Below are 14,672 nucleotides of genomic sequence, written 5' to 3' on the forward strand. Positions count from 1 at the left end.
CAAATTTTTTTTAAATTTTAATTTTGGGATATTTTTTTTTTCCAGTATAAACTTTTAACATTTTAAACTTTTTTAATGATTTATTATATTTTTTGGGGAAAATATAGAGTTTTGGTTTTTTCCCCCAAATGGATTTGGGGGAAAAAATTTTTTAAGTTTTTATACTCGCATCCCCAAAAAAATTTACATATTTTTTTATAGGGGAAAAAAAATTTTTTTTTACTCTTTTTCGGGGTAAAATGTACCTTTTTGTTTTCCATTTTTGGATTATAAGGGGTTTTAATTTTTTAGCATTACGCCCCCCGATGGCGGGGGTTTTTTGTGAAATAAATTTTTTTGGGGCACTGAACGGGGTTTTGGGCCCTTTTTGGGTTCCCCAAAGTTTAGGCCCGGAGGGTTGTCCAAGTCAAAATTAAAAAAAAAAGGGGAGGTTTCCCCCCGAGTTGACGTTTTTATGGCTCTGCCCGCCATTGGAAAAGCCCCCCCCCCGGAAACCCCCAGATCCCCCCCCGTGATTTTCACTGGCTCGCCCCGGGGCCCGAGTACGATGGGGAAATTCCCCAACCCAATGTGCATGTACTTTTCTTTAGAAGAGGAAAACTTGTGGGGGCCCCAGAAATTTTATGTTCATAAAAATTTAAAGGAGAACAAAACCCCCCTAAAAAAGAAAAGCCCCTACCTACTACCCTAGTGGGGCCCCCCCCCCTTTTCCTTCCCCCCGCATTTTTCATTACCCCTGAAATTTTCCCTTTTAAACAGAAATTTTACATACCCCGGGCGGGGAAATTTAAGGAGCAGAGATCATGGGGGCCATCTTCCGGACTTCTGTTTTCCCCCTTCCGGATCCCTTTAGAAAAATTACGGGGAAATTTTGGCCCCAGCGCTATAACAGAAAAAAAAAAGAGAGAAGGGCACCCCCTTTTTTTAAATAAAAATTAGGGGGGGCTAATCCATAGGTGACTCCCCAAAGGGGGGCCCCCCATGTAATCATAACCCCCTGCAAGGAAGGAAAATAAAAAACCCAAATTTTTAAAAAACCCAAAAATTTAAATTTTTTTATAAAAAAAAAAATCTAACAAAAAAAAAAAAATTTTCCAAAAAAAAGGGGCATAATGCCCCCAACGCTTTTCGCCTTTTTGGGGGGTCTTCATCGGGGGCAAAAAAATTAAAAAATTTTAATTTGATTTGTTTAAATTTTTTTTTGTCCCCCTGAAAAACCCCCAAAAAGGTAAAAACGCTTGGGGGTTTCCTTAGCTTTTTTTGTAAATTATTTTTTTTTTTTAAGATTTTTTTCTTTTTATAATTTTTAAATTTTTGGTTTTTTCTAAATTTTGGTGCCCCTTCCCCCTTCCCTTTTTGGGGGAAAGCTAAAAAACAAAAAAACTCCCCCAACTGCCCCAAATTTTCCCGGCCCCCCCTTTCCCCAGTTTGAAGTTTTGAAGATACAGAATTTTGGGGGCCCTTTTGAGCTCCCCCTGCACTTACTCTACACTAATATTTTAAGCCAGCCCGGACTAAAAAATTTAAAATTTTGGGCCCTTTTGGCCCCTTTTTCAGGTATACAGAGGCCCAATCAGCCAACATAGAGGCCCAAAAAAGCCCCCTCCGGGCCCACAAAAATACGGGACTTTTTTATGGGACCTTATAGAAGCCCCTCTGGCATTTGCCAGAAACCCACAGATTGCCAGTCCGGGCCTGTGTAACCAATATATTTTGGACAGTTTCAGGGGAATGAACACTGTGGGGGGAAGCAGGGTGATGGACTACTAGGGAGGTAAAGGGAGGGGCTTTTTCCCTTTTTGGGGGGGTTTAGTTCTCCTTTAAAGTTGTATGAACATAGAAGTTGGTGTGGCCTCTTACTATTTATGGCTCCATGTAGTGAGGCTCAAATCCACCTAGGAAGAGCTTCAGGCAAAAAACCTTGGCAGAATCCCCTGAGCCCATAATGGTTTAGGCAAAATATATTACAGGGCTGTCCAACTGGTGGCCGCATGAGGCCCCGTGACCCCCCTTATTGGCCCTCCACCCTCAAAGTCGCCCTGCTGGGTCTGTTTACCATTTGTAAGATTTAAAAGGATCACTACAGAGATTAACTGCATAGTTTAAACCTCAAATTCACACATGTAATCCCCCTGCATTGTTCACTTTCCCCAAAAAATCTATACTGAGCCAACTGAAACTGCCACATTTTTTCTCCTGTTCACAACTTTAACCCAAAATGCTAATGGGGCCCCACCACTGGTGTCACTGTTATGTAGTACATATTTAGACTGCTCCTGATTCCTGTCTCCTGCCCTGTTCTGCCTTCCCTATGCTCCTGTGCTGTCATTACTTTGGTTATTTGTTCGGGGGTTGTTAAATTTTTGAAAATTATTTTAGGGTCCCCCTAAAGTGTTTAATCATATGCGGGTACTTGTATTATACACAGGGGGAGGAGGAGGCATATGGATTTAAGGGGATATCTTAAAAATGACTTAGCTTTTTTCACATATGAGTGCAAACCTTGCCAGGACAGCACAAGGTGGGTTTGGCTCCCTAGGCAAGAGCTTCAATCAGTGCCCCCTGTCCTGCCCTTAAACCCTTTACCTCTTTATCATTTTTAATGGTTTTTTAAATAAAGAAAAAAAACACTTTTCCTTTATATTACTGCCCCCCAGAAAACCCAGCGCCAAACCATCATACAGCCCTCCAGCAAACCATCATTACAGCCCTCCAAAAACTTTAACCTGTTTTCAAGCAGCAGCTAAAAATAAATCTGATCACATCATAATTGCCCCCAAGTATTTTTGTACTTGCCAGCGCCCAGCCCAGCAGCAAAGCAAAGATAGGGCCCAGGGCCAAATTTTGTACCGGCTGTGCCAGCACTAAGCTTACCACTTTCACAGTAATAGAAAGAAAAATTTTAGGTGCAACTTGGCAAGGCTGGAGAGCAGCAAGCGAGAGCCCCACCAAGGGAGCCCCCCAAACTCTCTGCCCTTTTCTCTGGGTTACCCAACCGCCATTTATTCACGTTTTATTGGCGCCCTATACGTCGTCGCCACTGCACCGCCCCAGAAGGCAATTTTCTTGCTGGCAAAGAGGGAGAAGGGGAAGGAGGGGGATTCCACCCGAAATAGTGGGCCATGATTACTGAAACAAAGATTAAAAAAATGTTGGAAAAAATGGAAAAAAAAAAAAAAACCCCCCCTTAAAAGTTTCGTCCCTCCTAGACAGCTGCCTAACTCTGCCAATCCCTAGTTCCGGCCCCCGATCCTTGCAGTGAACACAACCATCTGGTTTCTTGGTTTTGCTATTAATGTGGCATGCTTGCGGTAACCATGGGTGTGCGTTTAAAGTGGGTGTGGTCTAAAAAAGGGAGTGGCTAACGCTGGCTTCCCCTTATCGGCCCCCACCATGTACCACTAGAAAAATTCCGGCCCTCTGTACCATATAAATTGGACAGCACTGATTATATTATATCATAGTGCCACCTAGCGGCCAAACTGTGATAACTAGGAGTCATATTAGACCCATGAAATGGGGAATTACTCCCTTCCTAGACTAAGGCTCCCCTTGTGCCCAATCTTTGGGGGAATGCAAATTAAATGGGGACACATTTACTAGTCCCCTACACTGCCAACAATGGCCAGATACACCAATAAGGGAACAAAATTGGGTTTGGGGCCATTTCTTCTTACCTTTCCTTTCTGTAGACTTCAGTGGAGTATTATAAGATTGTTCATATCTGTTGCTTATTTCGTTGTTACATTAGAAATGCAAATAAAAACCATTGAAAAGAAAAATTGGTTTTGGGGAGGCTTAAGAAGGCCACACATGGGTATTTATACCAAGCCAGCTCCTCCCCTGCGGATCAAGTAGACAGCTCATTGGCCTGTACGTTGTGAAACTTCCAACGGCCAACCCAACTGAATTGATACTGGATGTAGACCCTACTTGGCCCACTGATCTCCCTATGGGAGAATAGGCCTCCTATACAATTTTCTGGCAGCGTGGCCAAATGATTGGAATGAAGCCCACTAGAGTGCGGTTGGCCAAATTCAACAAATAACTTATTTGACCAACGGTCAAATGAGCAGCTCTGACATGTATTCTAGGTCAGGTCGGTGATGTCCTCTAAGCCTTTCATAACCCAACATTGAAGTTGTCCACCCATAATCCATAGCTCCCTACCAAAGCCATCTAAATGCCAAACATCAACTCTACCTTTTATTACAAAGATGTTTGGCATGACAAAAGACTAGGGGGGCACAATGTCATATGGACTACACAATACAAGTAGTCAATAGCGTAGCACAGAACTTGATATTCACAGTAAATTATGTTTTTTAAGGATAGACTCCCATAAGTGTCTACTTCCAGCCCACCTCAACACACACGGAGGATGAATATGGTCACTGAGAAGGAAACAGATCATAGGATTAATAATATGTCCAGGCAAATACATGGAAGGTGCACACCCATGAGGAACCTGTGCATAACGCCCAATGCTTGCTTCTTGTAGGAAATGTGGGAAGACTTTTAAAGACTAAGTATGAATGGTCCATCAATACATTCAGCAGGGTTTTTTATTTCTGTGGCCCTCCAGCAGTCCCGGGCCTACAACCTTTATAGTTATACCCTGCCTTTATTTCCAGATTTCCCCCTCACTTATGCTGCATGTTGCAATCACTCACACAAATGGCAGCGATGCAGCGCAGGAATTTTCTACGCACATACACATAACACACTGTCCCTACACTTCACCTCACATTGCCTTTGTCTTCTAAACAACAAAACTAAACTTTCCGAAGAATTTACTACATCAATGAAGCATGTCAGACGCACGTCAGGGAAACCTCGTTACCTAAAGTTTTCCAGGCACAACCGCCACCTACTCTACATCATGTGACCCATGGTAACCTAACCACATCTCAGTCTCACTATTTCACAGGGTATTAATGTAATGCAAAGCACTGTACAGCAAAACAACGAATTAGATGTAACAAACAAGGGGTCATTGGAATAAAAAGTAACAATAAGTGCATTATTAGAAATACAATTCACATAAAATATAAAAAATAATTACAATACAGATTAAGGGGTCAGTGTCAAGGAGTCAAAAGGCTGGAGGACCCTACCCCACAGAGCTTTACAGTCTAAATGGGAGGGTAACATACAGACACCATTCAGAGGGTATTAAGGTGCTGTGGGTTTACAGTTTGTTACACTGTTATATAAGTGCCAGTTCAGCTGTTATCCAGGTGCTCCCAGAGGGAGTCTTTGAGTTTTGGTTTTAAAAACACTTGAAGGAGGATTCTCTCCTGAGAGATTCAGGAATATAAAGGAGCAGCAAGAGAGAAAGGTTTGAGAAACAAGAGATGAGATGTAATAAGGTGCAGAGACTGAAGGGATTTGAAGGTTATGATGAGGTGTTTATAAGTTATTATTTGTTTTATAGGAAGCCATGATAAGGACTTCAGCAGAGGAGGGGCCTGTACCATTTTGGATGAGGGGAGGATAATTCTGGCAGCAGTGTTTAATACAGACTGTAGAGGGGAGAGATGGCAGTTAGGGAGGCCAGTTAGTTGAAGGTTACAGTAATCTAGTCGGGATAGGATGAGAGCATGCATGAGTGTCTAAGACGTATCAGGTGGAAGGAAGGGATGGATTTTGGAAATATTGCGTAAGAAAAAGTGGCAGGTTTTGACAGTGGTGTTTATGTGATCAGAGAAGGAGAGAGAGGAGTCAAAGATTACCCCCAGACAGCGAGCTGAGTTGACAGAGTTAATAAGCCATCAATAGAGATAGTAAATAGGGGAGTAGGACCAGGCTTAGGTTCAGTTAGGAGGCAGTTAGAGATTTGAGCCTCTGTCTCAGCTGTTAATGAAGGGGTAGATAAATATATTTGGGTACATCAGCATACAGATGATAATTAAAGCCAAATGATCGGATGAGATCTCCCAAAGACAGAGAGTACAGGGAGAACAACAGCGGCCCAAGTACAGAGCCTTGCGGCACCCCCACATTAAGTGGAACTGGAGCTATCCCTCCCTTACCCTCTCTCCTGTCTCTCACCTGCAGACTATCCTCCCTTACCTCTCTCTGTCTCTCACCTACAGACTATCCCTCCCTTACCCCTCTCCTGTCTCTCACCTACAGACTATACTGCCTTAACCTCTCTCCTGATTTCTCAACTACAGCTATCCTCTCTTAGCCTCTTCCTGTCTCTACCTTAAAGACTATCACTATTAACCTCTCTCCTGTCTCTAAAACCTAAGCTATCCTCCCTTACCTCTCTCCTGTCTCTCACCTACAAGACTACCCCCCCCCCCCCCCCCCCCCCCCCCCCCTGTCTCTCACCTACAGACTATCCCTCCTTACCCCTCTCTCCTGTCTCTCACCTGCAGACTATCCCTCCCTTACCCCTCTCCTGTCTCTCATCTGCAGACTATCCCTCCCTTACCCCTCTCTCCTGTCTCTCACCTAAAGACTATCCCTTCCTTTACCTCTCTCCTGTCTCTCACCTACAGACTATCCCTCCCTTACCTCTCTCCTGTCTCTCACCTACAGACTATCCCTCCCTTACCTCTCTCCTGTCTCTCACCTACAGACTATCCCTCCCTTACCTCTCTCCTGTCTCTCACCTGCAGACTATCCCTCCCTTACCTCTCTCCTGTCTCTCACCTACAGACTATCCCTCCCTTACCTCTCTCCTGTCTCTCACCTACAGACTATCCCTCCCTTACCTCTCTCCTGTCTCTCACCTGCAGACTATCCCTCCCTTACCTCTCTCCTGTCTCTCACCTACAGACTATCCCTCCCTTACCTCTCTCCTGTCTCTCACCTACAGACTATCCCTCCCTTACCTCTCTCCTGTCTCTCACCTACAGACTATCCCTCCCTTACCCCTCTCCTGTCTCTCACCTACAGACTATCCCTCCCTTACCCCTCTCTCCTGTCTCTCACCTACAGACTATCCCTCCCTTACCCCTCTCTCCTGTCTCTCACCTACAGACTATCCCTCCCTTACCCCTCTCCTGTCTCTCACCTACAGACTATAGCTGGCCATAAATGTTGAGATTTTTAAAAGATCAGATCCTCATCGTGAGACCATGATTTTCTCAGAATGATTGTATGAATTGACCATCAACTAAAAAGACCAATTTGCCAGGAAAACAAAGGGGAGCTGCCTGCTTGGCCCTGCAAACATAGATACATTGCACTGGGACCGACAAAGATTTTTGACCTGGCCGATCAATTTCCTGACAGATGTCGGCCAAAAAATCGTAAAATGTACGATCGTTCGAATCCCACTAATCGCACGATAATTCGAAGGATTGGTCAGACTACCCTAAAATCGGTCGTTCGGCAAGAAGAATCGTCGCGTCTATGGGGAGCTTAACCCTCCCTTTTCTCCAGCAGAGTCAGCGATACTAATTATTCCTAATAATCTTCCATATCCTCAGTCTCAGCTCTTTGCCTCCTTATTAGAATATCCAGTTCCAGGGAAGCCACACCCTGAGGCCTGAGCTTTATATGAGTGGGGTAATCAGGTTATAGAGCTATCAGTGAGCGACTCGGAGCATTGACAAGAGATTTCTCTCAGAGACGCCGGACACAGACATGGAGGAGTGCGGGATCTGTTGCTATGAGTACGGCCAGGGGAGAGAGGCCCAAGCGCTGAAGGGCTGTGTGCATGTGATCTGTGCGAGTTGTCTGCTGCAAATGGTGGACAAGTCTGGGACCGTCATGTGTCCTTACTGCCGAGCCATTTCTGCGTTGCCTAGCGATCAGTTGGACAGACTCTGCGGTGGGTCAGAGAAGGGGCGGAGCCACACGTGCTGGCTGAAGAGATTCTTCCACCCGGCAAAGCGTCACCAAGGTAACCTTTGTATAATTGGCGGGAAGGGGATTTTTCTTTCATTGCTGACCAATAAGTGACACTTGTGGCCCATGACTGACCAATGAAGGTTTATGGGTGGTGCTTCATTATCCCCACTCTATGGCAACATACATAGGGATGTTATGGGCTTGTTTATTATTCATTGACATATTGTGCATGTTTTCTCAGAAAACTCTATGTTCCACCCCGAAATTGGGTGAGTGAGCATATTTTATGTCAGAATTGACTGACTGTCACCTCAGCTGGCAGTTTAGGCGACTCTTTCCTGGAAGAACCAATACTGCCATCTTGGTGCTGTGTTTTCATCCTTGAACCCAAATGTGGCAGATTTATCCTCACTTGGTCTTTACTGGCACCTGTAGGCCTACACTGTACATACGGGCCCTCAGGAGCTGAATATGACTTAAAAAAGAGATTATACCATTCTGTGGGGGTGCCCAGATCCCGATACCGCTCTGTATGTGTTTGTTGCTAACATTAGCGTTTATCTCTGTGCTTGCTGCACTTTTTGGCTTCATGCCCCTTTGGAACCATCTTTAGTTCAGGGCCTCCCTTAGCCAGGGCCCGATTTACATAGCTGGCACCCCTAGGCCCGCTGACATTCGTCGCCCCCATCCCCTCCCTTTTATTCTCGTAAATCTTTATCTTTGGGACCAGAGCAATGCAGATTGGCATATGGGAAATTTAAAAAACGGCGCATCCCCAGTGTTCCTGTGGTTGTGGTTGGGCAGCATGCCGCCCCTAAAATCTTGCCTCCCTAGGCCCAGGCCTTGGTGACCTTTCCACAAATTCAGGCCTGACCTTAGCTTCTAACAAGGTTCCCACTGCAGGAAAACATTCACCCTTAATCCAACCAAATAGATATTCTCCCCAAATCTCACCCTAATTGTCCTTCAGGCTGAGCCTCTCCTGCCGATGATTCACGTGCCCCAGGTAGGGTTGCCAATTTTTTTGGAAAAAAATACCGGCCTTTCTATATATTTATCTTTTTTCCCTATTAATAACATTGGGATCACTGACCTTCCTATATATTTATCTTTATTCCCTATTAATAACATTGGGATCACTGACCTTCCTATATATTTATCTTTATTCCCTATTAATAACATTGGGATCACTGACCTTCCTATATATTTATCTTTATTCCCTATTAATAACATTGGGATCACTGACCTTCCTATATATTTATCTTTATTCCCTATTAATAACATTGGGATCAACCATCATTTTTACCAGCCAGGCCAGTAAAATACCGGCCAGGTGGCAACCCTAGCCCCAGGGGGTCCGGCCCCACAGTTTGAAAGAAACTGCTCTTCCTTAAATCCAGTATGGCTTCTGAGGGTGGAGGTTGAATAAATATAAACAATGGGAAACGTGACTTCCATGGATAGTGTCGACTATAACTGATTCCCTCAGATTTCCATGAGAAGCAACAATCTAAATTTTAGTCTAGAATGTAAGGTGCCATTTTTGAGTCACTTGCCCTGAGAGTAAATATGTTTTGTATGTATTGGTTTTAGAAAACATTTCTGGATTAGGGTGGCAGAGTTTTGAGTCTATAATGTTGTCATAGATCCCGGTGGAAAATTAACCTGACACGTGAGTCCATTGTGCTGAGGCAGTGTCTTGGATCCGAGCCACAAACCAGTCACCCCAATATCAGGAAATACACTCAAGTGCAGAATAAAAACACCTTGTTTCTGTTCCCTGGTGGTATCACCCACGCTTGAAATGAGATAAGACAAGTTCCTGAGTGGACTTACCCAAATAACCAAATTGTTTTCTTTTTTTAATCTTTTTTAGCGAGTCGGGGTCAAGGACACTTGTTGAATCGGACCACAATAAGGTCATTATTTACATGAATTATGCTGAGTTGTCAGGAAAGGAGAAGAAGAAGAAAGTTGCGGCTGCTGGAATGGTAGTCTCCCAACTGTGCCGCCATCTTGGACTTTGGAAGAGCTGCTTTCTGCTCACACAAGGAGGCCTGTACCAAGGACTTTACTATTTGCCGGCATTTCAGGAATATTCCAGAAACCTCTGCTGCTCCTGGCAACGCATTGTGAGATTTTCGAATTCACATTCCGTCCAGGTGGAGATTTATTTCTGTGAGAATGTTTTTTACAGAATGGTGCAATTATGGTACAACAGCAGTTGTGACTCACCCAGTCCCGTCTGTTTATGTGTGTTATATACACTTGTTATGTTTGCTTCCTAAATAGCTGTAATTAATATTATTTTTTTATTTAATATTTTGTAATTACATAATTGGGTAATGGTCACGTGTATTGTCTATTTATTTTATTTGCGTTTGTTTTGGTTTATTTATCTGTAAATTATTGTGATTAAAAGTACTTTTATATAAGACTATATATATGGATATATATTGGAGTTTTAATGGTTGCCATGTATTGTACAATCTTTTATGGGAATATGGCCACGGGGGGGGGGGGTGAAGTTAGAGGTTGCTTTTCTGACCTGTAGGTGAGGGAAGTTGTTTAAAGGATCAGTAACACCAAAAAAGACCTTTAGAATATAATGGGTTTCGTTCTTACACAGGGTCCAATGCATTTCATGGTGCTCTACAGGACTTGAAATCTTTCTCATATACAATATGACATTTGTTGCCAAGTAACAGTTCATTTTTAGGTTCTCGATCGACAGTTACTAATTTAAAAATTAAACTTTCACTGCTGGGAAGAGTAAGAAGAGGGACACAGAAAAAAATTAATTATTTAGGGGCAATTAGGATTAAAAAAAAATCACCCTCATGAAGCTAGGGAACAAGCTGGCAATAAGACACAGGGGGAATAGTTGATAAATAGACCCAACTCTCAGGTTAAATGGGAAGGAACAAGCTTTCATACTAGGTCAAATGAAGCCTTTTATAAGATTAAAATTATTATACAGAAGCATTGACCTGTATTATCTGCAGATCTGGTCCTGAGTGAAATGGTTCATGAAAACCTCAGATTCTATTCAAAAAGTCCATGACCCTGAAAGGAGAAGGAAAGGCATTTTTGCTTGGTGGTGCCATAAGTTAAGTATCTACTTACTTGAAACCCCGACCCCATGCTCCTATCAGGAGAAAACGGCATCACCCGGGGTTATTCCAGCGAGCACCACAGAGCGATAGTCTTCCTGCTTCTTCTTTCTTCATATTTCCCGGGCAGGAAGAATGTACAGTTAAATGAAATATCCGGGTTTTTCATTAAAGTTCGCCTTTTTGCTCTACTACCTATGCACAGCCGTGAGAAGAAGCAGCTTCGTGGTGCTCGCTAGGGTTTTAAGTAAGTAAATACAATCACTTGGAGGTGCCTAACATTTGGTAACCCCAAGTATAACATGCCTTTCCTGGTCCTTTATAGTCTCTCCCACCATTTTAAACTCTGTCATGGGACTGACCCAACTGGATGAACCTTTTTTGGGTTTGGAACAGATTCCATCCAATATAAAGGTTAGAGATAGGTTTATCAGGTTGAGACAAATGTGAACACTCTTTAACCATATGGCCTTAAAGGAAACCTGTCACTTTTTTTTGTTGACAGTAGGACTGTTATTAAATAGTTAACAAAACTTACACACTTCCGTCTTTTCCTAAATAAATGTAATTAAGGCAGGGTTTTAAAATTGTGCACGAGACTCCAAAGTCCCGACTTTCGGAAAGTCGGTCGCAAAGCCTCAAGGGAAAAACTGTAGCTCAAATCTCAGCCGTTTGAATCCGCGGGAGAAGGAGAACGACAAGAAGCAAGGAATCTCAGCAGCGGCAGCCAAGCACTAATTTTAGTCCGTGACAGGTTTCCAATGGTTTTCCACCGCATTGTTCCTCCCCCATATCCCTTGATTTCACTTCTGAAGTTGAATGCCTCTGTTTTGATTTGCGCATAGCCTTCTCTGATCTTTGCGAACAGGAGCTGCAAACTTTCCCTTTGCATCCCCCTCTTTGTCTCTTCTGATAGATAGTGAAGGCTTTCCCTTGCATCCCCCTCCATGTGCCTTTCCGAAGAAGTTATGTCTAAAGTTGAGAGCTTTGGTTTCCTTTACGCATAACCCTTTATGAACCTTGCGAGCAGGAGCTGAAAACTCTCCCTTCGCGTCCCCTTCACTCAGGGGCGCTCCGCCAATGTGGCGAGTTGAGGCACTCGCCTCAGGCGGCAGCGCCCCCCTGGTTACCAGGGGCGGCAAAAATGCCGCTCCTGGTAACTAAGAGCCGAATTTCCGGTTTTCAACCCGGAAATTCGGCTCTTCTAGTGCAGAGCGCGCAATTGCGCGCTCTGCATTAGCGACGTGGACCCTCCCCTACCCAGTCCCAGTCAGGAAAAGTGAGTACCATGGGGAAGGGGGGGCGGCAAAACGAAGCCCGCCTCAGGCGGCGAAATGCGCAGGATCGGCCCTGCCTTCACTGTCCCTTCTAGTGATGGGCGGATTTATTCGGCATGCGTGAATTCGCGGCGAATTTGTGCGATTCGCGCCGAGCGAATAAATTCGCGAAACGCCCGCGAAAATTCGCGGTAAAAATTCGCCGGCGTCAAAAAAATTTTTTTTTCAAAAAAAGTCGCCGGCGTCAAGAACGGGCGCCGGCGTCGGAAAAACAGGCGCCGGCGTCAAAAACGGGCGCCGGCGTCAAAAACGAGACGCCGGCGCCGTTTCACGGATTTTTCGCCGTTTCGCGAATTTCGCGCAAATTCGCCCATCACTAGTCCCTTCCAAATGGAGTGATATAGAGTAAAGTTTAAGGCTCAGTTCCCCCCTACATATTACAGTAAGTCATGTGGAATGCAGTGGGTGAGTGAGCAGGGAGAAATGAGATGGAAATTCTGTAAAGGCATGAACTTTGAAAAAGATTCATGTTGTGGAGGGAGAGGCTTGGAAGGTGAAGGGGCATTGCAGAACAGAAGGTTAAAAGGACATTTTAAGGGTACTGGAAAGCAGTGTTTTGGGTAGTAGCATATAAATAATTAGCATTGCTGCACTTCCCCTCTCCATTTTTGACTACATTTTTGACCCCCAGCAGCACAAAAATCGACCTCGGAGCAGCACATATCTGTAACACTGCTGAGGGAACGCCTATCCTTCTACGTGCTAAAACACTAAATACGACAATGCAATAAATTGGCTAGATTGATTCATACACACAGAAACACCAGCAGGGAAAAACTTTATTCACCATCTGAAATTTTTACTATGCACGAATAGGCAGAGCATCCGCCTTATTCTAAGCAAATTTTCAATTGGTCTTCATTTTTTAAATATTTTTTGAATTTTTTACCTTCTTCTGCAGTTTACCAGCTTTCAAATGGGTGTCCATAACCCCATTTAAAAAACAAATGCTCTGTAAGGCTACAAATATATTGTTATTGTTACTTTCTATTCCTCCTCTTTCTATTCAGGCCTCTCCTATTTATAGTCCAGTCTCTTATGTAAATCAGTGCATGGTTGCTATGGTAGTTTGGACCCTAGCAACCAGATTGCCAAAATTGCAAACTGGAGAGCTGCTGAAAAAAAAGCTAAATAACTCAAAAAACACAAAAAATAAATAATGAAAACCAATTGCAGGTTTTCTCAGAATATCAATATCTACTTCATACAAAAAGTTAATCTGAAGGTGAAAACCCCTTTAAAGGGAATGTCAACCCAAAAAATAATTTTTGCCTTATAAAATAAACTTACTTCTAACTTAGAAATATACATTCATTACAATTTTTCTATTGTTTTCAAGTTATTTGTATATGTACTGGCTGCTGCTCTCTATTCTCTGCCCTGATGGATCAGACTGTTCATACAACGTAAGACAAGGCAGCTGATTAACAGACCTGTCTTTGCTGCTGGAAAACTAAGACTTTTACAAAAAGTACCAACCGGGAGTTAAGCAAATACTATAACGTTCAAAGCACTGAACATCTTCAATAATTATATGTTAGAAAGTTGCATAGAATGATGTTTTCTTTTATTAGGGACATTTTTATTTTGGGGTTGACTTTAAGCTAAAGGCAAATTTGCACCTGGGCAGTAACCCATAGCAACCAATTAGTGACTGGCTTTTTACAGGCAGCTGCAGGTTGAACGATGAAATCAAACATTTAATTGGTTATTGCACAGGTGCAGATTTGCCCAGTGTTTATAAATGAGCCCCAAGGACTGCACATTAGTAGGTTTTAACATTTTGGTTTGAGATTTTTAGTAGTAGCCCAAACAATGTGCTAATACAGAAGGTGTTTCAAACAATCCTAATAGAATATCAAGTCCTGGTGTGACATGAGTGGTGCAGAGCATGTCTATCACAGATACTCTACGACTTAAAGGGGAAGGAAACCTCGTCGGCGCTAACCCCCCTCCCGTGTATTGCCCCCCCTCCCTCCTCCCCCCTGGCCTACCCCTCCCGCTGGGCAAATGCCCCTAACTTGTTACTTACCCTTCTGCGCAGGTCCAGTCCAGGGAGTTCACAGGCGACATCTTCTTCCACGCGATCTTCTTCCTCCTTTGACCGGCGCATGCGCAGTAGGATCATTTCGCCGGTACGATCTACTGCGCATGCGCGTGACTTTTGGCGCATGCGCAGTAGATCCGTACCGGCGAAATGATCCTACTGCGCATGCACCAAAACGCCGGTCAAAGGAGGAAGAAGATCGCGTGGAAGAAGATGTCGCCTGTGAACTCCCTGGACTGGACCTGCGCAGAAGGGTAAGTAACAAGTTAGGGGCATTTGCCCAGCGGGACGGGTAGGCCAGGGGGGAGGATGGAGGGGGGCAATACACGGGAGGGGGGGTGAGGGGTTAGCGCCGAGGAGGTTTCC

At 44.0% G+C, this 14,672-nt stretch overlaps 1 protein-coding gene across 1 annotated transcript; it reads left to right on the forward strand.

Moving 5' to 3' along the window:
• Positions 1-7,485: 7,485 nt before the first annotated feature.
• LOC121401189 (E3 ubiquitin-protein ligase RNF182-like) lies at positions 7,486-10,200 on the forward strand. Its single transcript, XM_041585525.1, has 2 exons — positions 7,486-7,861; positions 9,686-10,200. Exons 1-2 carry the CDS (start codon positions 7,603-7,605, stop codon positions 9,742-9,744), a joined length of 318 nt encoding a protein of 105 aa, XP_041441459.1. The 5' UTR covers positions 7,486-7,602; the 3' UTR covers positions 9,745-10,200.
• The last annotated feature ends 4,472 nt before the right edge of the window (positions 10,201-14,672 follow it).

Source organism: Xenopus laevis, chromosome 3L (assembly GCF_017654675.1).
Source record: "Xenopus laevis strain J_2021 chromosome 3L, Xenopus_laevis_v10.1, whole genome shotgun sequence".
Classification (NCBI taxonomy): Eukaryota; Metazoa; Chordata; class Amphibia; order Anura; family Pipidae; genus Xenopus; species Xenopus laevis.